Here is a 25,200-nt window from a genome sequence, read left to right on the forward strand (position 1 = left end):
GTTGTTCATCTTTCGGCTGCTCCCGTTAGGGGTCGCCACAGCGGATCATCCGTTATGATCCACATACTGATTTGGCACAGGTTTTACGCCGGATGCCCTTCCTGACGCAACCCTGGTCGCCTCTTACGACACAGGGATAAGGATTGGGTTTCGCCATGATTCCGGGCTGCCCTACACCCTCTCATAGCACGGCCCAGTGCAGAGCTCCCGTCTTCAAGCAATCCTCCAACCCAAGCCTCCAAGTAGCCGGATTACAGGCGCACGCCACTACGCCCTCTACCCATCCCTATGTCTGTTTGTAAAATTATCAACCCGTTTGACCCTTTTATTGGTGTTTTATCCTTTGGAATCTCTCCTTTATGTGTGATTTTCATGCTCGCTCGGCCGTCTGGGATAAGTCCAGGCAGGAAAGCCAAACAAGAGTCATGACCACCAAGGCTTGTGGGAAGAAAGTTCATGGCGGGGTCTCTACACCAAGCAGGCTGATCGGTGCCCAATGGTGACCGAGTTTGGAGGGGCATGGGACGTCACCGCATGAGGTGGGGTCCAGACAAAATAAAGATGCACACAGCGGGGGAGGAGGGGTGATTGATGTTGCAGATGCCCGGGAACGACCGAGGAGAAAGCTGTGGAGCCCAGCACCGAAGGCTGGCTACGCCTCTCCTCCTCCAGGGCATCATGGCGCATGGAGCAGCGGGTCAATATCCAGCCGCGGATGGGCCCGGTTCCAAGATGTGGGCCATCTCCTCTCCACCAGCTCTGCTGGGTTTGGCAAAACTCTTCAGTCCTGTCTATATCCACTCTGTCTGTCTCTTGTGGTGTGTCTGAGGCCTTAAGGCATAGGCCTTCAGGATCCTGATAATTTGTTGGTACAGTGGGGTGCGTATTCGTTTGTGGGTTAATGGGATTGTTTGTTGCATCATTTATTTGTTTTGCATTGCTTCTTTTGTTTCCTTCCCCCGTGTCATTATTTATTCTTGCTTAATAAATATACTTGATCTTGGGGGGTGAATTCTGGCTGTGGTGGCTGCTTCATTTGATGGTTCCAAAGGTTCCATTTGATGGCTCCAACGTCACACCTAACATCCATTACTGAAAAAGAAGCATTGAAAAGCTAGTATGGAGTTTGCCAAAAAGCATCGTAATGATACAGCAGGCATGTGGAGAAAAGTTTTGTGGTCAGATGGGACAAAAACTGAAGTTTTTAGTCTAAATTCAAAGTGTTATGTCTGGCAAAGCCTCACACTGCATATCACCAAGTTAACATCATCCCTACTGCCACTCATGGTGGTGGCAGCATCATGTTATGGGGTTGCTTTTCATCAGCAGGGACTGGCAAGGTTGTCAGGATAGAAGGGACAATGGAGGGTGCAAGGTACAGGAGAATCCTTGATGAAAACCTGCTTGAATCAGACATGAATCTGAAACTGGGTAGGAGATTCACATTTCAGCAGGACAATGATCCGAAGCACAAAGCTATTGCCACACTGGAGTGGCTGAATAAAAGGAAGATCAATGTTCTTGAGTGGCCCAGTCAAAGTCCTGACTTGAACCCAGAAGAACATTTATAATGAGACTTGAAGATTGCAGTCCATCGACGATCCCCATCAAACAAACTCAGCAGAACAAGAGCAATTTTCACGTGAAGAATGGGAAAAGATTTCACCATCTCACTGTGTAAAGCTGGTAGAGGTCACTGTACCTGAGGGATGACAAACTTATTGATGTAATGCTCTGCCTGATAAACACTAGTCAGACTGTTTATAATCGGATGGAGAATTTAACTCAGTCTAGACTCGTCAAAGGGGAGTGCAATGTTACCGAGCAATCCTGTCAGCCAAGAACAACTGTGGAAGCATCACAATGATCTACAAGAAGAGCTACAACGTGAAACTAGAAAAAAATTTGACACAAATGCCTCGATGGATATGTCCCCATCTGTGTTCCATGTCAACCCACTATTACGTTTGATCTCAATGAAAGGTCACAAGAGAGAGAGGGGAAGAGAGAGAGAGAGAGAGAGGGGAAGAGAGAGAGAGAGAGAGGGGAAGAGAGAGAGAGAGAGAGAGGGGAAGAGAGAGAGAGAGAGGGGAAGAGAGAGAGAGAGAGGGGAAGAGAGAGAGAGAGAGAGGGGAAGAGAGAGAGATAGAGAGAGAGATAGAGAGAGAGAGAGAGAGAGAGAGAGAGAGAGAGAGAGAGAGAGAGAGAGAGAGAGAGAGAGAGAGAGAGGAGAGAGAGAGAGAGAGAGAGAGAGAGAGAGAGAGAGAGAGAGAGAGAGAGAGAGAGAGAGAGAGAGAGAGAGAGAGAGAGAGAGGGGAAGAGAGAGAGAGAGAGAGGGGAAGAGAGAGAGAGAGAGAGAGGGGAAGAGAGAGAGAGAGAGAGAGGGGAAGAGAGAGAGAGAGAGAGAGGGGAAGAGAGAGAGAGAGAGAGGGGAAGAGAGAGAGAGAGAGAGAGAGAGAGAGAGAGAGAGAGAGAGAGGGGAAGAGAGAGAGAGAGAGAGAGGGGAAGAGAGAGAGAGAGAGAGAGAGAGAGAGAGAGAGAGAGAGAGAGAGAGAGAGAGAGAGAGAGAGAGAGAGAGAGAGAGAGAGAGAGAGAGAGAGAGAGAGAGAGAGAGGGGAAGAGAGAGAGAGAGAGAGAGGGAAGAGAGAGAGAGAGAGAGAGAGAGGGGAAGAGAGAGAGAGAGAGAGAGAGGGGAAGAGAGAGAGAGAGAGAGGGGAAGAGAGAGAGAGAGAGAGGGGAAGAGAGAGAGAGAGAGAGAGAGAGAGGGGAAGAGAGAGAGAGAGAGAGGGGAAGAGAGAGAGAGAGAGAGGGGAAGAGAGAGAGAGAGAGAGGGGAAGAGAGAGAGAGAGAGAGAGAGAGAGAGAGAGAGAGAGAGAGAGAGAGAGAGAGAGAGAGAGAGAGAGAGAGAGAGAGAGAGAGAGAGAGAGAGAGAGAGAGAGAGAGAGAGAGAGAGAGAGAGAGAGAGAGAGGGGAAAAGAGAGAGAGAGAGAGAGAGAGAGAGAGAGAGGGGAAGAGAGAGAGAGAGAGAGAGGGGAAGAGAGAGAGAGAGAGAGGGGAAGAGAGAGAGAGAGAGAGAGGGAAGAGAGAGAGAGAGAGAGAGAGAGAGAGAGAGAGAGAGAGAGAGAGAGAGAGAGAGAGAGAGAGAGAGAGAGAGAGAGAGAGAGAGAGGGGAAGAGAGAGAGAGAGAGAGAGAGAGAGAGAGAGAGAGAGAGAGAGAGAGAGAGAGAGAGAGAGAGAGAGAGAGGGGAGAGAGAGAGAGAGAGAGAGAGGGAAGAGAGAGAGAGAGAGAGAGAGAGAGGGAGAGAGAGAGAGAGAGAGAGAGAGAGAGGGAGAGAGAGAGAGAGAGAGAGGGAGAGAGAGAGAGAGAGAGAGAGAGAGAGAGAGAGAGAGAGAGAGAGAGAGAGAGGGAGAGAGGGAGAGAGGGAGAGAGGGAGAGAGAGAGAGAGGGAGAGAGGGAGAGAGGGAGAGAGGGAGAGAGGGAGAGAGGGAGAGAGAGAGAGAGAGAGAGAGAGAGAGAGAGAGAGAGAGAGAGAGAGAGAGAGAGAGAGAGAGAGAGAGAGAGAGAGAGAGAGAGAGAGAGAGAGAGAGAGAGAGAGAGAGAGAGAGAGAGAGAGAGAGAGAGAGAGAGAGAGAGAGAGAGAGAGAGAGAGAGAGAGAGAGAGAGAGGTCAAGGAGATACAACATTAGATGCTTCTACCTCTATGTTCTGAAAAACGATTTTCAAAAGGCACATGATCTTTGACCTGTTGTCCAAAAATTGAATCAGTTAATCTTCGTATTCCAGTCCATACTTGTGCTTTCCGTTGAAATCCATTCAGTAGTTCACAATAATCTTTACTGTAAGAGAGCCGTTTGGCTTGTGTCTGTCTGTCACCATTTTTCTCAAAGATGGCTGAACGGATCTTCGTCAAACTTCCAGAGGTTTGTCACTGAGTGCCAGGGAGTGTTTTCGGCAAAAAATCGAAAATTTTGAAAAAAACAAAAGAAGTTCAATCTTTTTTTGGATGTTTTTTTTTATTACTGTTTAGTGCTGAAGCCTTTTTGAATAATGACAGTTATATTGAAGTACACATATATATGAATAAATACAAAACAATTACCAGACATTTAAATATAAATCAACCTTTTCCAGAAGCAAAGTGAGCAATACATCTTCTTCATCTTCCTCCTGAATGGCACTATATATATATATATATATATATATATATATATATATATATATATATATATATATATATATATATATATATATATATATATATATATATATATATATATATATATATATATATATATATCAGGGGCAAACTTAACCCACAAACATCAATTGCACATTCATGAGCATCCAATTGATGAATAACATCAAATTTCACTTCCAAGGTAAAACTTTTACAATGCCTCTTTGCCAATAATCTACAGGGTGTTTACAAAATCCAGTTACCCCCTCCACAGAACTTGATAAATGAATATAATGAACACACAAGAGGCATAAATGTAAACAATGAATACACGAGAATTTTATTGTCATAAAAAACAAAGTATTACCATGAACAAATACAGTGCCAATAGAAAGTCTTCACCCCCTTCAAAATGTTCACCGTTTGTTGCCCTATAGCCTGGAATTAAATTGCATTAAACCAGACTTTTCTCACCTTTATTAACACATCGTAACCCAAAACTTCCAAATGAAAAAAAATTTATACAAATTTCAGAAAATTAATGAAAATACAAAACTAGAATATTGTTACTGGCCGGGGTCAGCCGCCAACCGACCGCTCTGAACGGAGCCGCAAGTCGAGTCGGCCCGACCGATCGCCCGGAACATAGATCACCGCCGGGATAACTCCGAGCGACGGGTCCTTGTGCAAGAACCGAAATACGCCAATCGGCAGATCACGTGGGGTAGGGTCGATTGCCAATCTTCAATGTCCCTAAATACCCAGGTGATCCAACTACCGGGGTATTCCACCCTCGACGGATCTCGTACGGAACAAACCGCCGAGGCGAGCTTGTCCGTGCGCGATTCCGAGCGGCGTAATCGCCGAGAACCATCGATCCAAATGTCCCCCTATTACGGCAAACCAACGGCTTTCTCACTCCCAACACACGAAATGTTCAGTCAATGAGGGAATGGACGCAACGAGCAGGTTTACATTCACACAAGGACATTTATTATAATGAAACACATATGCAATTAAATAAGGCAAAACACGTATGCAATTATACAAGCAACAAAAGCACGACAAAAGAACTACAACCGTCTACTTATTGTGTACAGTCATTTACACTTAACAGCAGTTCCTACTTATTAGACGGGCCCACGGACACACACACACACACACACACACACACACACACACACACACACACACACACACACACACACGAAATGGTGGCTGAGGCCTTTAATCATGAGCTCCAGCTCGGAGGACAGGTGAGCTGAAACTCAGAGCTTGACTCGAACCTTTCCACCTCGTGTGGTCTTCAACTTGTCAGGACCCGGGCTCCAGTGAGAGCGAGCTGGATCCAATCGCCGCGATCCTTCGAGCTCCCGCGAATCCTCCCGCGCTTCTCAACACGTGCCGGTGAGACGAGGCGCCGATCCTTCCTGTCGATCGTCGCTTCCCCGAGGATCCAACTCCAAGAAGAGGCCGATGCGTCGCACCAAGCCGGGAAACAAAATGGAGAACGAAAAGCTCCACGAACCAAGAAGAAGAGGAAGAAGCCTCCACTCACAGCTCGAGCCGAACAACCGGCTCAAGTTGCTTCCAAAACAAAGCAGCAGCCAAAGCTCACTGAGCCAGCCAAAGCAAAAAGCTTCCGAAGGCCTCAAGCCAAGCAAGACCCGACGGCTGAATGACTGCTCTCTCCGAAGCAAAAAAGCTTACTCCTCCCACGGGACTCAGCACACGAACTCCGCACACGGGACTCAGAACGGGACTCTGCCACGGGACTCCCACACACTCAGCCCACGAACTCAGCCCTACCACGGGACTCCCACAGGACTCTTTTTGAACAAAGAAAAGATGTCCTCTTTATCCTTTGCACCCCCTCCCCCGCACCTGGTGTGACTCATGCCCTCGTGATCCACCCCCCGCTCAACCACGGGTGGGAGGGAGTTGTTGACAACACGGGATGGCAGGGTTCTTCTTCCTCTTCGCAGAAGAGGGGGAGGGACGTCTCCATTGTTCGCTCCCTAACTATTAAATCGATCCGCAGCGCATCTAATCGATTTCAAAACATTTAAACAATGGAAGGTGAGCTATCTTGGGAACATGCACTTATCGACATAGCTGACTTAAGGAACCTGTATGTTGTGTGCAATTGAATTCCAAATTCGTAACACCACCCCTCCCCTTTTTACAGACTCGTCCCGAGTCGTCAAATTTTCGTGTGACCAGCATGTGTAAGTTTTCCCCTAGTACGTTCTACCTTCGGATCCCTGATTGCGACATTTCTTTATACGTGTCCCAAAAATAAATAACCTAATGCGCTGCGTAACTAACTAAACAAACTCTCAGACTCATTCGGACAACTTAACTAAAATTGCCGGCGCTAAAACAAACATGCAGGTGGGGTTCCACATATTTACAATCTTAACTTATCTATTACATTACACTAACCATGGCCCAGGACTTGTGATCTGTGAAAGGAGAAAGGCAAAAGTCATAGCAAAGTCTTTGGTGCAGGGGAATGGATGGAGATGGTCGCAAAACACAAAAAATGGACTGGATGCACAGGCTGCCTGCAGGGCAGTCCTCACAAAACCGGATGGTCCTGGCACGCATGGTGATGGATGGACGCAGGGGCAAACGCAAACGCAAACAAGGGCTAGCAGGCATGGGGGCATGGCAAGGTAAACCCATGCAGAACAAGCAGCTGCAGCACAACAGGCCGGCAGGTGAAGCTGGCCGGCCTCTGGTGTGGTTCCATCAGGTCTGGAGGGAGTGCGGTGGTGCCGGCCGCTCTGAAGGCGGGCTCGGACCTAGCCTACTGTCTCCCCCTACTCTATCGCCTTTGCCTGTCTCTGTCCATACCCGCTCACTTAATTTGCCACAAAAACAACAAAATTTCTTCTTCTTCTTCTTCTTCTTCTTCTTTCGGCTGCTCCCGTTAGGGGTCGCCACAGTGGATCATCCGTTATGATCCGCATAGTGATTTGGCGCGGGTTTTACACCGGATGCCCTTCCTGACGCAACCCTCGTCGCCTCTTACGACACAGGGATAAAAAAAATTTTTTTAGCCCCTCTTTATTTTTATTTCCCTTTTATAATTGTCTCCCTAACCCCCTTTATTGTCTTTGTCTGGCTAACCTATCCTGTCAACCTCGCCTACTCCCAACCCCTACGTTCCCTCTCTGGAGGGGAATAGGGAGAGACCAGCGTCCTATCTCGAGGCCCAACGAAGCCTCAGAATGGCCTCCTCAGAGTTCAACGATCTACCAAGGTGAGTCCAGCGGCCTACAACGAGCGAAGGGATGGATGGTGCGAAGGGGTACATCTCCTATCTACCCTAACATTCATTAACCTGAAACTACCCCGGGGCTTTCCAAAAACGTCTCACACTTAACTATCGGTTCTAAAAACCATGATTCCCGTCGCCTGTGTTGGTGTCCATTATAAATTTGGGCCTTGCCCTCAAATTTTCATACGTGCCCTCACACAATTTCCTGGCTGGGCAGCGTGGCTCAACTGGCAGGAACTCCCCCTCTGCCGAACTCTAACCATGGCACCCCCATGCCGCAGGCTGCCTCCGAGCCTAGCTGCTCCCTACAACGCGGGGGGGGGGGGGTTGCCCTCTCTGGCATTGCCCCCTCCGATGCCCACGTGGCGTGTTGATGCCCCGGGTCCCTTTCCGAGGGTCACCCGTGCCCACTACACTGCCCCCATGGCATTCTGGTGCTACGGGTCCCGTTTCCGATGGGTCGCCCGTGCCCACTACTCTATCCCGGCCCCTCTTGGGCCCTTGGCCTACTCTGGCCGACTTGTCCGGTGCCTGGGGTGCCCACAAAACAAAACTCAACTTTCCACAGCCACACTCCCAGCTGGTCCATGAACTCCTGCACCCCTCCAAACGGGTTTCGTGCCTTCTCTCGACACCAACAAAACGACCTCCTTTTAATAAATTTAAATAACCCAGTAGCTAACATAAATCTGACCCCGGGGTCTCTTGGGTGGGAATCACTCCTCCCCCCAATCAGTCATCCGCACCATGCATACCACATTCGCTCCACTCATACACTTGGGCCCACTGTCCTACACTCATTCCTCACGCACTTTCCATTTCGCAACTCACACCAACACTCCACACTGCCATCCTTCTAAATAAATCCCCTGACTAACTCGTGCTCCCTCGTCATCCCTTAAAACTCATGCACGTTCCATTTACTCTATGTAGCTAAGCTACGTCTCCACTACACATTTCCAGTCTGTCCGTGTCTCCAAAAATCCAAAAATTCCATTTCCTAAATGTAAACTAAAATCCCTCTAACTAATCCATTACACGGGCTCCATGAGGGACAACCCATGTCCCCATGAAGCCGGTCTAACGATCGCTATCCCATCCCCCTAACTAGTAGTTGCTGTGCCCCCAAACAAGGGGGTCTTCCACCCCTTGCCTGGGAATCCTGTTCACCCGAAGCGAGGCTTGCTTTTCTCAACTCTCTTTTTTTTCTTTCATAATGCGCACCACCAGTGCGGCAGTTCACAGCCGCGCTCTTTTTCCGTGACGTCATGGCAGCTGCTTGCGCCCCGCGCACCTCGTCCCTCTTGGACGGTACCATCCGGCAGAAATTCCCTTCTGCCGGATTCCAAACACACGTGCAGCCATGACGTCACTCTGCGCATCTCAAAGCAAGCCCCGCGTTTCGAGGGGTTCACCACGCGAACACATGTGCTCTGCTCGTCGGAGCTTTACAAACACGCTCGCGTGGAGAACCCATCCGGTCCAAATTCCGAATCCAGCCGAGCTTCTGTCCGTCCGCGGGATCGGCTAACATCCACCGCTGGCGTTTCCAGACCGGGTTTCACCTGCGCATCCGCGCACGTGGCGGCCTTGTGCGTAGCACAGCACGGACCCCGCGCTCGCTGCTGTGCAAACCCGGCACGGTGCTCAAAATAGCTGCGGCCGCTACTCGGCCCTTGTCCTTCATCTGGTCCCGTCATCGTCGCCGTTCAATGCACACACTCCTGCGTGCCACAACGCTCACACACTCCACCATGGCACTCGGACACGGGGATGCGGTTGTGTTCTCTCCGCATACCGACTGTCATCTCCCTCACGTACAGCGACCTCACACACGCTGTCTCTCTCACACATCGCCTTTCACTCACACACACCATACTACTCACACATGCGGTTCCTGTCACACGCGGTGCTTCATTCACACGCGGTGCTTCATCCACACACAGTGCTTCATCCACACCATGTGTGCTGGAAAGCACGCATTTTGGCACACTCGCAAACACACATTTCGACACCACACACACACACCGGAACAACCATGCTGGGAATTAGCACCACCTCAAGGGGTCCCGGGGTTTCCATAACCCCCAAGCTCCGCGTGCACCCATTCACTGCACTCGCCCCCTTTACCTCACAAGGCTCGACCGGACTCTCCTCGTCGCGATCCGCCTCAAGGGGGCACAGTCCCTCACCTCGTTCCTGAAGGAGGCTATCCTGCTGCTTGCACCGGGTCACAAAACACTTCCCCAGCTCAACCCCATTGTCCCTCACTATGCCTACCTGTGTGTGCTTGTCAATTACCTGGAGTTTCTCCTCCACTTGCTTTATCTCAGTCACCTCGTTTATTATTTCCGTTTCTTCCTGGCTTTTCGTCTCTGTTTCCTGTTCTATTCCCCGTGGCTCTGGTATTTGTCACCTCGTTTATTATTTCCCTCGTCTCTACGTGTCTTGCCGTTCATGTCTCCGTCACCCCTTTTAATTTTTCCCTCTGTGTCACCGTCACTTTCTCTGTCACCTGCTCGAGTCTCGCCCAACGCGTCTCCCGAATTACTTTGTTCTCCACCGAGGGACCGACACAGTCCACACTCCCCTCAGCTCGTTCGCTCCAACACGTGGCGCCGCCATTTTGAGCTCCACTGCCCGCGTTTCGCTCCTCTCAATTGCCATTCTGCCCGCCTGCAGGCATCGCCCCACGCTCTGCATCTCACCCCGCAGCGTTTGCACATTCTCATCCATTTTTGCCAGCAATATTTCTAATAGCTGGCCCATGTCAGGTGGCCCCGTGGCAGTCGCCTCGCCATTATCGGGCACGGATCCGCCGGGGACTGAGGAGGGATTTTGATGGAGGAGGGGAGGGGGGGTGTCATACACCGCGGCCCCCGCCGCTGCGCCCATTGCGGACTCTGCATCTATTTGCGGGGAATAGTCAACCTGCATAATGGGAGTGTCATGCATGGTCATTTCGTCCTGAGCCATAGATTCTAACATTTCCAAATCCATTCCTAATCCCTCCTGCCCCTGCTCGCCTTGGCTGAACATTTACGTACTGGGAATAAAATTTATAACGCTCGTAATTTGGGGACACGGGGTGGGGGGGGTTTGCTCTGTATACCGCTGTTCCGACTCCGTGAATTTTGCTACGGAGGCGGAGGGGGTCGAATTGCACTCCTGAGAACCAATTGTTACAGGCCGGGGATCAGCCGCCAACCGACCGCTCTGAATGGAGCCGCAAGTCGAGTCAGCCTGACCGATTGCCGCGAATATAGATCGCCGCCCGGATAACTCCGAGCGACGGGTCCTTGTACAAGAACCGAAACACGCCAATCGGCAGATCACGTGGGGTAGGGTCGATTTCCAATCTTCAATGTACCTAAATACCCACGTGATCCAACTACCGAGGTATTCCACCCTCGACGGAACTCGTACGGAACAAACCGCCGAGGCGAGCTTGTCCGTGCACGATTCCGAGCGGCGTAATCGCCGAGAACCGTCGGTCCAAATGTCCCCCTATTACGGCAAACGAACGGCTTTCTAACTCCCAACACACGAGATGTTCAGTCAATGAGGGAATGGACGCAACGAGCAGGTTTACATTCACACAAGGTCATTTATTATAATGAAACACGTATGCAATTAAATAAGGCAAAATACGTATGCAATTATACAAGCAACAAAAGCACGACAAAAGAACTACAACCGTCTACTTATTATGTACAGTCATTTACACTTAACAGCAGTTCCTACTTATTAGACAGGCCCACAGACACACATACGCGCGCGCGCGCACGCGCGCACGCGCACACACACAAACACACACACACACACACGAAACGGTGGCTGAGACCTTTAATCACGAGCTCCAGCTCGGAGGACAGGTGAGCTGAAACTCAGAGCTTGACTCGAACCTTTCCACCTCGTGTGGTCTTCAACTTGTCAGGACCCGGGCTCCAGTGAGAGCGAGCTGGATCCAATCGCCGCGATCCTTCGAGCTCCCGCGAATCCTCCCGCGCTTCTCAACACGTGCCGGTGAGATGAGGCGCCGATCCTTCCTGTCGATCGTCGCTTCCCCGAGGATCCAACTTCAAGAAGAGGCCGATGCGTCGCACCAAGCCGGGAAACAAAATGGAGAACGACAAGCTCCACGAACCAAGAAGAAGAGGAAGAAGCCTCCACTCGCAGCTCGAGCCGAACAACCGGCTCAAGTTGCTTCCAAAACAAAGCAGCAGCCGAAGCAAAAAGCTTCCGAAGGCCTCAAGCCAAGCAGGACCTGACGGCTGAACGACTGCTCTCTCCGAAGCAAAAAAGCTTACTCCTCCCACGGGACTCAGCACACGAACTCTGCCAACGGGACTCAGAACGGGACTCTTCATGAACTCTGCCACGGGACTCCCACACACTCAGCCCACGAACTCAGCCCTACCACTGGACTCCCACGGGACTCTTTTTGAACAAAGAAAAGATGTCCTCTTTATCCTTCGCACCCCCTCCCCTGCACCCGGCGTGACTCATGCCCTCATGATCCACCCCCCCGCTCAACCACGGGTGGGAGGGAGTTGTTGACAACACGGGATGGCAGGGTTCTTCTTCCTCTTCGCAGAGGAGGGGGAGGGACGTCTCCATTGTTCTCTCCCTAACTATTAAATTGATCCACAGCACATCTAATCGATTTCAAAACATTTAAACAATGGAAGGTGAGCTATCTAGGGAACATGCACTTATTGACATAGCTGACTAAGGGAACCTGTATGTTGTGTGCAATTGAATTCCAAATTCGTAACAATATCTTGGTTGGATAAGTGTCCACCCCCCTGAGTTAATACTTGGTAGAAGCACCATTGGCAGCAATTACAGCTGTGAGTGTTGGGATAGATCTCTACCAACTTTAAACACCTTGATTGGACAATATTTTCCCATTCTTCTGTCCACAACTGTTCAAGCTCAGTCAAGATGCGTGGGGAGCATTGATGGACAGCAATCTTCAAGTCATGCCACAGATTTTCGATTGGATTTAGGTTGGGGCTCTGACTGGGCCACTCAAGGACATTTAACTTTTTCTTCCTTCGCCACTTCAGTGTGGCTTTGGCTTTGTGCTTCACGTCGTTGTCATGCTGAAAGGTGAGCTTCTGTCCCAATTTCAGCTTTCTTGAGGAGGACTCCATTTTTCTATTTTTCTGTATCTTGCTCCATCTAATTTCCATTCGAGCCTGATAAGTACCCCAGTCCCTGCTGATGAGAAACATCCCCATCACTCCCATCACATGATGCTGTCACCATCATGCTTCACAGTAGGGATGGTGTTCTTTGGGTGATGTGCTGTGTTGGGTTTGCGCCAAACATAACGTTTTGCATTTGGGCCAAAAAGTTCCATCTTGGTTTCGTCAGACTACAATACTTTTTGCCACATGGCTTCAGAACCTCTGGAGTGTTTTTTTGCATTCCTCAAATGGGACTCAAGGTGAGTTTTTTTTTGAGTAATGGCTTCCTTCCTACCATAAAGGCGTGTAGCTCTTTCAAAGTTGCCATTGGCCTCTTGGTGGCCTGTGATCAGTCTCCTCCTTGCTTGGTAATCCAGGATTGGAGGGACAGCCTGATCTTGGCAGGGTCTTGGTGGTACCATCCACCTTCCACTTCTTAATGATTGTCTTTTTTTTTTTTTTTTTTTTTTTTTTTTTGTATACCTTGGTCGAGGCTCGTATGAGAGCTAACACACAACTCACAGCAAGGAGGCATGAGACAAGAGGGGCGGGAGTGGAAGGGACAAAACATTGGGGAACAGACACAGGTGAACTGTGGAAGGGAGAGGGATGGGGATGGGACGGGGAACATGGCGAGGGGAAGATGGACATTAAAGGGACTTTCAGGAAGGAAAGCAGGAGAATTGAAGGAAGTGGGCTTGGGTGGATTATCGGGGGTAGAAAAGATCGAGGATTTGGATGGGGGAAGATAAGAGGTGGTGGTGAACAGCTGTTTTGAAAGCCTGGAGGGAAGAATGGGAAAGAATAGAGTGAGGAAGTTTATTCCAAAGGCGGGAAAAAAGAGGAATGAAAGAGTGAAGATGAGCAGTGATTCGTGATTTTGGTAGTTTTACCAGAAGGGGGTTGTTGGCGGACCTTGAGCGCCCTGTGGAAATGTGGTTGGGACAAATCACAGAGAGAGCACGGGGGGCAAGGGTGGAGAGGAGTCGGTAGAAGACAGAAAGACCACCGACCAACCTGCGGTGATTGAGTGAGAGGCCCAAAGACTCAGCTTCATTGCGGGAGATGCCAATGATCTTAAAAGCCCTGGTTTCGACAGCGTGAAGTCGAGAAAGGTGGGAGGCAGGAGCACCAGCCCAGAGGGGAGAGCAGTACTCCATCAGGCTACGGACAAAAGCTTTGTAAGTGGTCAGGAGCTCAAGAGGGCCGAGGAAGGACTTTGCACGACGGAGGATTCCCAGTCGGCGACTGGCTTTTGAGGCAAGGTTGGAAATGTGACTTTCCCAGGAAAGGTCATGGCAGATAGTGAGACCCAGAAGCTTGAAAGAAAAGACTTCTTCCAGAGGATTGTTGAGAAAGTGGATGGGGGGTTTTGTAAACGGTCCTTTCGAAGAGACATAGTGAGAGTGTGAGATTTGTCTGGATTGAAAGACATGTTCCACGTGTTGGACCAGTTTGTGATTTTATCCAGATCTGCAGTGAGCGAAGAAGCTGCTGCTTGCCGGTCTGAGGGATGACAGATGGTACGGCAGAGGGTGGAGTCATCGGCAAAGAGAAATAGAGGATTTTCCAGAGAGTCCGAGAGATCATTGATGAAAACCAGAAAAGAACAGGGCCCAGAACGCTACCTTGAGGAACTCCAGCCTGCACAGGAAGAGGGGATGAAAGAACTCCATTTAGGGCCACACGTTGACTGCGACAGGAGAGGAAGTCTGCGAGCCATGAGTGGAGATGGCCTTGAATACCATGGGAAGAGAGTTTGGTGAGTAGGGCAGGGTGCCAGACTGTGTCAAAAGCACGTGATATGTCCAGGGATACGGCTCGGATTTCCTGTCTGGCATTGAGGACCTCCATCCATTGATGGGAGAGCAGTAGCAGCATATCTAGGGTAGAGTGACCTGGTCTGAAACCAAATTTATGATTGGAAATCAAGCCATTGGAGAAGAGGAAGGATTTCATGTCTGAAGCGATGATGGATTCCATAACCTTGCTGATGATTGGGAGAAGGCTGATTGGTCTATAGTTACAGGGATCTGTTTTTGCACCTTTTTTATGCAGGGCAGTGATGTTAGCAGATTTCCAAGCAGATGGCAGATGACCTTGGGAAAATGAGAGGGTGAATAGAACAGAGAGAGGGTGAGCAAGAGCAGAAGAGCAGGCTTTGAGGACACGTGGGCTGATGCCGTCTGGACCGGTTGCAGAATCTGACTCGAGGTTTGAAAGCAAGCTCTCCACCTTGTCAGGAGAAAAGGATACAGAGTCCAGGGACAGTTGGGTGCGACTGGGTAAAGTGGGTAGAGATAGTGATGGGTTTGGGACACAAGATTTAGCTGCAAACACCGAGTTTAGACATTCAGCTTTATCACGTGTGGAATCAGCAGTGCGGCCATTTGAGGTAAGGGAGGGGATGGAGGGGGAACATACACCAGAAACAGATTTGATTAAACGCCACCAGGATTTTGAGGAGGGAGAGAGGTTTGAGAGTTCAGACTTGAGATGAGAAAGATGTTGTTTTCTGGCTCTCCTGAGGGTAGCTACACACTTGTTCCGAGCTTTGTGGAAAGAACTGAGATTGCCCTCAGTTGGGTTTGCTTTCCATGAGGCAAAGGCAAGTTGTTTCAGGACAACTGCCTCGCCACAAGCTTCAGTAAACCACGGGCGGGAGGAAGGGTAAGACAACTGAACCCAGTCCCTGCTGATGAGAAACATCCCCATCACTCCCATCACATGATGCTGTCACCATCATGCTTCACAGTAGGGATGGTGTTCTTTGGGTGATGTGCTGTGTTGGGTTTGCGCCAAACATAACGTTTTGCATTTGGGCCAAAAAGTTCCATCTTGGTTTCGTCAGACTACAATACTTTTTGCCACATGGCTTCAGAACCTCTGGAGTGTTTTTTTGCATTCCTCAAATGGGACTCAAGGTGAGTTTTTTTTTGAGTAATGGCTTCCTTCCTACCATAAAGGCGTGTAGCTCTTTCAAAGTTGCCATTGGCCTCTTGGTGGCCTGTGATCAGTCTCCTCCTTGCTTGGTAATCCAGGATTGGAGGGACAGCCTGATCTTGGCAGGGTCTTGGTGGTACCATCCACCTTCCACTTCTTAATGATTGTCTTTACTGTGCTCCAAGGGTTAATGCAATTTAATTCCAGGGTATAGGGCAACAAAAGGTGAAAATCTTGACAGGGAGTGTCGACTTTGTATAGGCACTGTATAAACGAAACGTACCAGGGTAAATGATGATCATAATTGGGGAGGGGGGGTGGGAGGGTGGGAACGGGACTTTGTGACCACGCTGTTGGGTACAGTACATTTCTCCATGTGCGAAGTTGATTTTGCGATCTCTTGGTTTCGGGTCTCATCGTCATGGACACGATTGACAGTTGCAATTCCATGGGGTTCCCGCAAATCTCACGGGATTTTGAGTTGGACTGGCAACCCCATTCTTATTGGGTGCGGGGAAGTGTTTTAGGCCCCCATAAAAAAATATACCGGGCAATGCCGGGTACCCCTGCTAGTCATGGTAATAAAGATTTTCAACTAAGAGGCACATGACCATCGACCTTTGACCCATTGAACCCAAAATCTCTTCAGTTCATCTATGTGTTAAAATCCATAATTGTTTGAAGTTTGGTCAAAGCCCTTTCAGTGGGTCCAAGTTACCATGGTAACAAAAAAATGATAACGAACTGATGCACGGACATGCGGCAAACCCTAATACGTCATACCTCTTGCCTTCAGCTGAGGAAGCATAAAAACTCAACCACAAACTACTCAGTCTAATGAATTATATAATCGCTTCTGACATCAAGTTGTTTTTTTCTTCTCTTAAAAGTACAAATAAATGATGAACAGGCTCCTTCTTCTTGTGCAACAAATGATGAATGCCGTAAACATCAAGCGAAAGCCTGATGTTGGCTTAACAGTTAAGGTGGCTAGCTTAAGGTCTTAGGGTCTTGTGTTAGAGTCTCTGTTGTGTCGTTATATAACACCAGATGGGTTGACTCAGCCCGTCATCCTTCTGAGGTCGGCAAAATGAGTACCAGCTTACTGGGAACAGGGGCACTGTTCCCACTAAGCTGGTACATGTCATGCTACATCAGGGGCACAGCTGCACTTCTAGAAAATGATGTAACTAGTGGCCACAGGCTGCATATGAAACAACAACAACAAGAAGAAGTGAGATGTCACAACAGCATCTCTCGAAATATTCTGTGCATTGGACCTAGCATATCATACAAGAACTTGTTGGCTGAGCAATCAGCCAATGGCATTCCCAGAGTCCCTCCAGACCTCACTTGCGGATGTTCTCCATAGTCCCTCTCACTGAGAATGTCATTACAGCACGTCTGAAATACGTGACCATTTCTTACAATGCACCACTATAGCCCTCGATGACCATGACCATATCGGTAAATAATTAATGGCATTGCAAAGAACATGATCACCCCAGTACAGGGAAAGGCTCTGTACTTACATAAACGACAGCGCCGATGTCTCGTGCCTCCACTTTCAGTGGGATGCACTTGGGTTCCTCCTTCGCCTTCTCCTTGTCTATTGTGCTGAAAATAACAACAAAAAAGGAGTCTCTTCACAATCTTTTCCAGAACCAACATACAAGTACATTTTGTATAAATATACAAAGGCCCAGAATCCTGACATTTCAGCTGCAGAGTGGCCGACATTGAACATCAAATTTATTATCCGTCAAATAAGTTACCAGATGTAGAATGAAGATCGAAAATGACAAGTGATTCATTCATTCGGCACTCTTTGGCTTAACACAAGCACCGTATAGTACAAGTGAGTTCTCTCACCAAAGACAACAACCCATGAGAAGTTTGAATAGAACTGGAAGCGTTTGCCTTGAATCGTTACCCGTGTTTCTATAAATATTTACACGCTCACGTATACCTGTAATGATCCCATGTGATTAATTACCGGTAATCGAAAAGCGACAAGGACAGTAGGCTTTCCAGGAATGTGACGTTAAAGCATGATGGGGGCACTGTACGTGAACAGGAAGGAACTTCCAAAAGCACAAATGGCGAAAAGAGAAAGACAAAAGGTGCACGTGATTCCAGCGTGACATTTCACAGCCGAGTTGGGTTCATAATGGGTCCGTTATAAAAGCTGCTGAATGAAGGCCATGACAGTGAAAGTGGCTGGGGACAAACATGAAGTCAAAATGTCAGGAGCACAGTTTGTGGGTGGGTGATGGGAGGAGGGTAAGGAAGAGGAGGTGGAAAAAAAGTCAGAGATGAAAAGTATAAATAATATTTTATAACGACTTCGAGAGGCTTGAGAAAACGAGCATACCTCTTCAAGATGGTCAGGCAGGTGTTTCTGTGCTCAGTACAGCTGAGGGAGGAAAGCGGGGGTGGCAGGAAGAGCATAATTCAAAATCCCTTTCTGAAATCATGGAAAATGTGAGGAAAAAAAAACCCGGAAAAAGAATAACTTCATCAAAGGATCTGTGAGAGTTAGAGGAATGGACGGTATTGCTTTGTACACGCATTATCGGAGGAAGCAGGTGGCCTTTAAGCACTCTATTCTACACCACTGAAAACAGGTTGATAGCTTTGGAAAATAAAATACAGTATTCCAAAGGTGCTGATCATGTGCAGAAAATGTTGGCTGGACTGTTCCTTGTGCTGTTCAATGCCCTTTCTTGTTAAACACATAATCCACAATAACACTGGGATAAATCAAAGAACAAAGCAATTTGATTTAAAATGTTATTGGAACATTTGCTTTCAGATCGTTTCAGTTCCCTTTGTCTCTTATGCTTCTGATGGGATGGTGCAGAGCCAGCGTACTGACCTATGAGCTGTCGAGGCTGAGTTTGCTTCGAGGCCGGACTATAAACTGTCGGATTGGGGTTTTGCATGCAGGTCATTCCATCACAAGGTGAGCCATCTCTAAGATGGACATTAAGCTTGGGGACAAATCTGCATGCATTAGTTGTTGGAGGTTAAAGATCCCTCTGTGTCTTTTGCGAAGAGTAGGCAAGTTATACTGGCACGAGGGCTAAATTCCAAATTCGTACCCCGACTATCACTGTGAGAGTGAAGGCATAAACCACCCAAGGTAATCTTTCCATGGGGGTGCTTTGGCAGAATGAAGCTGCCTTAAGGGGTGAGATGGACATAACAACAGGGGGGGGGGGGGGGGAGAGAGAGAGAGAGAGAGAGAGAGAGAGAGAGAGAGAGAGAGAGAGAGAGAGAGAGAGAGAGAGAGAGAGAGAGAGAGAGAGAGAGAGAGACAGAGAGAGGGGAGAGATAGAGAGACAGAGAGAGGGGAGAGGTAGAGAGACAGAGGGGAGAGATAGAGAGACAGAGAGAGGGGAGAGGTAGAGAGACAGAGAGGGGAGAGATAGAGAGACAGAGAGAGAGGGGGGAGAGACAGAGAGACAGAGAGAGGGGAGAGATAGAGAGACAGAGAGAGAGGGGAGAGATAGAGAGACAGAGAGAGAGGGGAGAGATAGAGAGACAGAGAGGGGAGAGATAGAGAGACAGAGCGGAGAGATAGAGAGACAGAGGGGAGAGACAGAGAGACAGAGAGAGGGGAGAGATAGAGAGACAGAGGGGAGAGATAGAGAGACAGAGGGGAGAGACAGAGAGACAGAGAGAGGGGAGAGATAGAGAGACAGAGAGAAAGAGAGAGGGGAGAGACAGAGAGAAAGAGAGAGAGGGAGAGATAGAGAGACAGAGGGGAGAGACAGAGAGAAAGAGAGAGGGGAGAGACAGAGAGAAAGAGAGAGAGGGAGAGATAGAGAGACAGAGAGAGAGAGGGGAGAGACAGAGAGACAGAGAGAGAGGGAGAGATAGAGAGACAGAGAGAAAGAGAGAGGGGAGAGACAGAGAGAAAGAGAGAGAGGGAGAGATAGAGAGACAGAGAGAGAGGGGAGAGATAGAGAGACAGAGAGGGGAGAGATAGAGAGACAGAGCGGAGAGATAGAGAGACAGAGGGGAGAGACAGAGAGACAGAGAGAGGGGAGAGATAGAGAGACAGAGGGGAGAGATAGATAGACAGAGGGGAGAGACAGAGAGAAAGAGAGAGGGGAGAGACAGAGAGAAAGAGAGAGAGGGGAGACATAGACAGACAGAGAGAGAGAGGGGAGAGACAGAGAGACAGAGAGAGAGGGGAGAGATAGAGAGACAGAGAGAAAGAGAGAGGGGAGAGACAGAGAGAAAGAGAGAGGGGAGAGACAGAGAGACAGAGAGAGAGGGGAGAGATAGAGAGACAGAGAGTGAGTGAGGGAGGGAGAGACTGTTATACAGCCTGTAACACCTGCGTCACATCAACATCACATTCGATTAGCCCATCCTCATAACCTTTCATGTGTAAATCTGTCATTCTACTTCTTGCTTGTTATTTTCTTTTTATCTCCTTTACTCTATTTCTCTTTCTTTATGTAACTGTCTTGACTTAAGAAGAAGTGAATTATTGCAGAAAATTTTCTGTAAGGCTCACTTGGTTGTGCCTGGATGAGGGTTGTGGAGTCACGGCTGAAACCCGAATCCTATCCAAATTCCTACTGATGACTTCAACTTTGCTCTTTACTTCTTCGGGTTCCTTCAAATGACTCCATTGCTATTTGATCTTCCGTTTGATCAGATAACTTACAAGTAAAATCCATGTCCTCTTTACAAACTCACATAATTGATTGACTTTATCAGCAAGGTCTCCATGAACATGTGACCAACCAAATGTCCACTCATACAAGACCTTCAATGGCCACAATGGAATAAACATATCCAGCTGGTGGTTCATTCAATATTTTGGAAGTGGTGTAATTGATAACTTGAAAACTGAGAAATGGAATTGGATGGTAGGGGACAGAGAAGAAAAATGAAGGGAGGAGAAATGCTCAGGAAAACTGAGTGGACAGGTGGGAGAGAAAGAATTATGAGACTTATGAAGAAGAGGAGTCAAATACTCCACTGTTTTGTGCATATGTCTACATTTAGCTGACTCCTAAATGGCTCTGAAGGATGGCATGCTCCATATTGCAGTGCCCTCACTGGCACCATACAAGAATGCTAGTTATTGTCAAGTCAAATCCGACCAGGTGTGGAAACTGGAACAGAACTCAGAAACGAATTGGGTTGTAATGCTATTTTAAATGTTCCTCAATCCCAGTGCTCAGATCATGACAGGTCAAAAACCTTTCTCGGCTTCACGCTGTGGAAACCAAGGCATTTAGGATCATTGGTATCTCCCGCAATGAGGCCGAGCGTTGGGTCTCTCACTCTCTCACTGCAGGCAAGTCGGTGGTCTTTCTGTCTTCTACTGTCTCCTTCCCAGCCTCCCCCACCCTCTATTTCCACAGGGTGCTCAAAGTCCACCAGCAACCCCCTTCTGGTAAATCCACCAAAATCAAGAATCACTGCTCACCTTCACTCTTTCATTCTTCTTTTTTCCCACCTTTGGAACAAACTCCCACACTCTCTTCAATCCCTCTCTTCCCTCCAGGTCTTCTAAACAGCTGTTCACCACCATCTCTTACCTTTCCCCATCCAAAACCATGATCTTTTCTACCCCCTGCTAATCCACCTCAAACCCACCTCCTTCAAATTCTCTGCTCTCCTTCCTGAAAGTCCCTGTAGTGTAAGGACCTAAAAGTCCTTGTAGTGTCCATCTTGTTTACCCTGTGTACCCCACCCCATCCCTCTTTCTTCCACAGATCTCCTCATATCTCAGTTCCACATTGTTTATTTTCTTCCCTCTCCCACCCCTCTTGTCTCCTGTTCCCCTTGTTGTACATTCTGTGTGTTAGCTCTTGTATGAGCCTCGACAGTGTGTACAAAAAAACACCCCTTCTCCATTGAAATACGTTCAGCACTGAGGAATGGCAACCCTCCCCCCTCCCCCCACCGAGAGAAACCCCAATCTCTTGGTGCAGCAGAGCGATGTAGGAAAACCACCAGCACAAAGCAATATTCCATCATTATGCAGGCACGAAACAGATTTTGAGAAAGACACCATTTTTAGAATATGTACGATATTCCTAAAAGTTTGATGTTGGAGCCAAGATATTAAAATCGCTCCTCTACAAGAAAGATAAGCATGCTGAACATGATCTCAAGAAATGCAAATATAAATGGTGGAGAATCTTTTACAGCTCAAGTTTCATTTGGGGTGAGGGGAGAGGAGGACGACCTTCGTGGACATTCCATGGCCCTCTCAGCTCCGATATTAACCAGATGAAAAATCTCAAAAGTCATCCAGAGCTTCATTATGTACCACTGACCACACAAGAAGTTTTACAAGTCCACAAGCTATTTTTGCAGCACCTATGAAATAATTGTAAGATGTCAAGAAATATAGCTCATAAAAAAGTAAAATACATGAATATCTGATCTGTTGGAAGCTATACCCCTTCATTCAGTCATCCTTCAGGCGATTGTAGATCGGAAAGAGTGCCAAGGAGGCAAAGTGTTGGTCTGTGTGGCTTTCCCACACAGAGATCACTGAAAAAGAAAAAGTGACTTAAGGAGAATCTTCAACAACCATGTGCAAAGTTTGGAAGGGATAGTCAGCTTAACAGATTCTCTAAAGGATGCATGCTCAGGATATTACGGTAAATTATGATCCGTATGGCAGGATATCTCTTAATTTCTTGTTGTAGGTTTTCTCCACCAAGCAAATCAGACTGTTAACATTTGTCTGATGCAAAGGGAGAGTTGTACCATGAAGTATGCTATTCATTAAATATATTCCTGCAAATCAACATGATAATAAACCATCATTGTACACTAATTAAGTACGAATATAGTTCAATTGAAAACAAATCAAAAAATAAAACTACAGCTCATGATGTCAAGTTCATGCAATGCCATACCAAAACCATAACCGCAGGGACTGGAGTGGTTTAAAGAAAGAGCCACAGTCTGCTTTCACTACAATCTTCCCAGAGCATGTATAAGGATGTGCACCAAATCCTGCCCATATATACAGCTCCACCCACATCTCGTAGATGAATAAAGAAAATAAAAATTCTCGAATTTTTAATGCAAAACAGGAAGACAGAACCATGGAAGAGAACCATTTAGTTTCAGACAGAAGGCACCAGCTTTAGAGAAATGAGAACGAATGAATGAACGAAGGAACACACGTCGTGGCTCATGGAAGAGCTTGACGACGGAGGACAGCTGACAGACAAGAGGGTGATTGTTATGAAAAGGGTGATTGGTAAATGCAAACAGCATTTTATGAAAATAGTTTCTATGTTTTGAAATGGCACTGAGAAAGGAAAGTAAAATTGACTCAGAGAACAAAAATAGATACACTTAAGATCAATCTGAGATACGACAGGCTGAAAGGCAGTATCCAGGAGATGAAACATAGATTGTCTGCCTCGCTGTATAATGATTAATCACAACCTCGGCAGTAAAAAGAAGAAGAAGGAAAAAAAAAAAAAACATAACTGTCCCTCAAACTGTGCCAATCATAAACCCAAGGTCGAGGCTGAACCCAAGATCCCATCGATCATGGCATCTTGCCTGAACAGCAGGACGTGATTGCTGATGGGCCATCCCAGCACGAAGGCCTGGTCAGAAGGTACGCTGAGCTCACAAACCTCGTCCACACATGAGGAAACCCACGCTTCTTGTAGCCTCACGTGAGCTTTCACCCGAGACGCACTGTCCAGCCTGTGGTGGAGGGCGTGGAGCAGGAGGGTGAGGACGGCGGCAAGCTTCGATCAAGGATTTCACACAGATGGCAAAATTCTGCAAAAGTTTCCACCTTGATAATTTCTGGGAAACAATTTCTATATCTGACGCCGGTAGTAAAGTGGATGTGACTCCGCAAAGCAAAACTGCTCGGGGAGAACAAACTGGAAACGATAGGAGTAGTTGATGAAATTAAATGACTGGCATTGCAGAGAACCGAGTGTTTCATGCAAAAAATAAAGACTAGCCTCTTGTGCGAATGTGGTTTTCGTTCCACTAGAATATAAATGTCACGAACATAGCAGTCCCTCAAAAGGCCCGCTGAAAAAGCATGTCAAATGCTGTGGTTCTAAATCACCGCTTCGTTTTCAACAACCTCTGTGTGACAGTGTTGGCAAGGCAATCGGACAATCGTTTTTTTAAGGCCTTTTATGACAAATCGCTGAGTGTGGAGAGACCCAGAGAGATAAGTGTAATGGGACAAAGAGCTATCGGTACGACAAAGTACTTCTCATAACAGGAGATTGGCTGAGGAAACGTGCAAAGTGATTTTGGAAAAGCCGGCACGGGAAGTTCTGCCTCACGGTGCCGTGTTTAGGGGCGTCCATCGGTGAAAGGGGAACTCACTTGCTCTTGGCAATGAAGAGCGAGTTTCCACGGATCACAATCGAGCGCCGTTGGATCCGAGGTCCCGTAATCAAGTGCACGTCATAGTGGAAAGATTCCAAAGTCCTTGGACGGGCATCGCTTTCGCTCACCCCTGGTCCCGAGCATAATCGCGCGCCACCCTTTGTGCACGCGTGCTGGGTCGATGCTTGGATCTGAGATTCCAAGCCTAAAAGATCCTCCGGGGGGAATAAAGGTAGTTGATTGAAAAGGCTGTACCTGGAGGGTCTGATAGCGTCCCTGGAGAGGGGTGGAAATGATGTAGAGGGGGAGCAGGGTCGAAGGAAGAAAAATTATCAGGAGGAAAAGGAATAAACCACAGCCATTGTGTTCTACTACAATGTAGAAATGAACGGTATAGCCGAAAATGCATTGTACTATTTTTCAGGCAATGAATCGGGTTCTAATACATTCTGAATTAATGATTTTGTGGATTTACTTTTAATCATCAACCGTTTTTGAATCCTGGTCTCATGAAAACCATAAGCCGCGAGGACTTTTAATTCCCGTTTACAGAGCAAAAACTAGAGGGACGTCGAGATTCAAAGCAGCATTTGCAGAGAATGTTTATTGGCGTGTTGCGGCCACAGCTCGAGGCAGTGCAGAAAACGAGATAAGGCCAAGTACGCAAGGGAAGGATTGTACGCAAATGTAACCACAGCCTTATCAGCTAATAGCAAGCTTGGCTCTGTGGGCAAACAGCACACAAACTGGGTCCGTGCGCAGGCAGAGCCAATGAGCACACGCCGAATACGTACGTCTCAAGTCGAGTACATTAAGCTCCGAGTGGTTGCCACTTTTTGGAAGTGTAACGTCGCGATTAATTTAAGGTGGTTGATTGCCATTACAGAATGAATCACTCTACTCTAGATATTACAGCCAGGAAATGCAACCAGCTGTCCACTTGGTAAACCATGGCCTTCAACGAAACACAAGTGGCTTCGCTTGAAAAGTTGAAAAGTAACAGTTGGTTTTAGGAATAACGGTGAGAAAATTCCATGTACCATTACAATGTGATGGGTTTTCCTGATTAAATTGACGTGGTAGGATGTCATCATATCCCTGTCCATCATGGCTCATCTGGTTTGTTCACATCGACACCAGCTTGGAGCTTCACAACGTGTGCACAAAGCAGCCAGAAAACATGCTGGTTTCGTATTCAAATACTGTAATTGCCGTTTTTACACCAACATGGAAG

General features: G+C 47.9%; 1 protein-coding gene across 4 annotated transcripts in view; it reads right to left on the reverse strand.

Annotated features, from left to right (window-relative positions):
- Positions 1-25,200, reverse strand: part of LOC147010693 (rho GTPase-activating protein 20-like) — a 76,160-nt gene that overhangs the window by 45,472 nt on the left and 5,488 nt on the right. For 2 of the 4 annotated variants that reach the window (XM_085859328.1, XM_085859327.1), the window contains exons 3-6: positions 23,964-24,242; positions 23,166-23,315; positions 17,977-18,018; positions 17,135-17,219 (exon numbers count right to left, since the gene is read on the reverse strand). In XM_085859328.1, the coding sequence (XP_085715454.1) occupies positions 17,135-17,219; positions 17,977-18,018; positions 23,166-23,315; positions 23,964-24,242 (556 nt within the window). Of the gene's footprint in view, positions 1-17,134; positions 17,220-17,976; positions 18,019-22,039; positions 23,128-23,165; positions 23,316-23,963; positions 24,243-25,200 lie in introns of those variants that run through there. The other 2 variants (XM_085859329.1, XM_085859330.1) reach the window with 2 other exon arrangements.

Source organism: Eptatretus burgeri, chromosome 16, assembly GCF_056783735.1.
Source record: "Eptatretus burgeri isolate ZD-2024b chromosome 16, Ebu_testis_v1, whole genome shotgun sequence".
Taxonomy (NCBI): domain Eukaryota; kingdom Metazoa; phylum Chordata; class Myxini; order Myxiniformes; family Myxinidae; genus Eptatretus; species Eptatretus burgeri.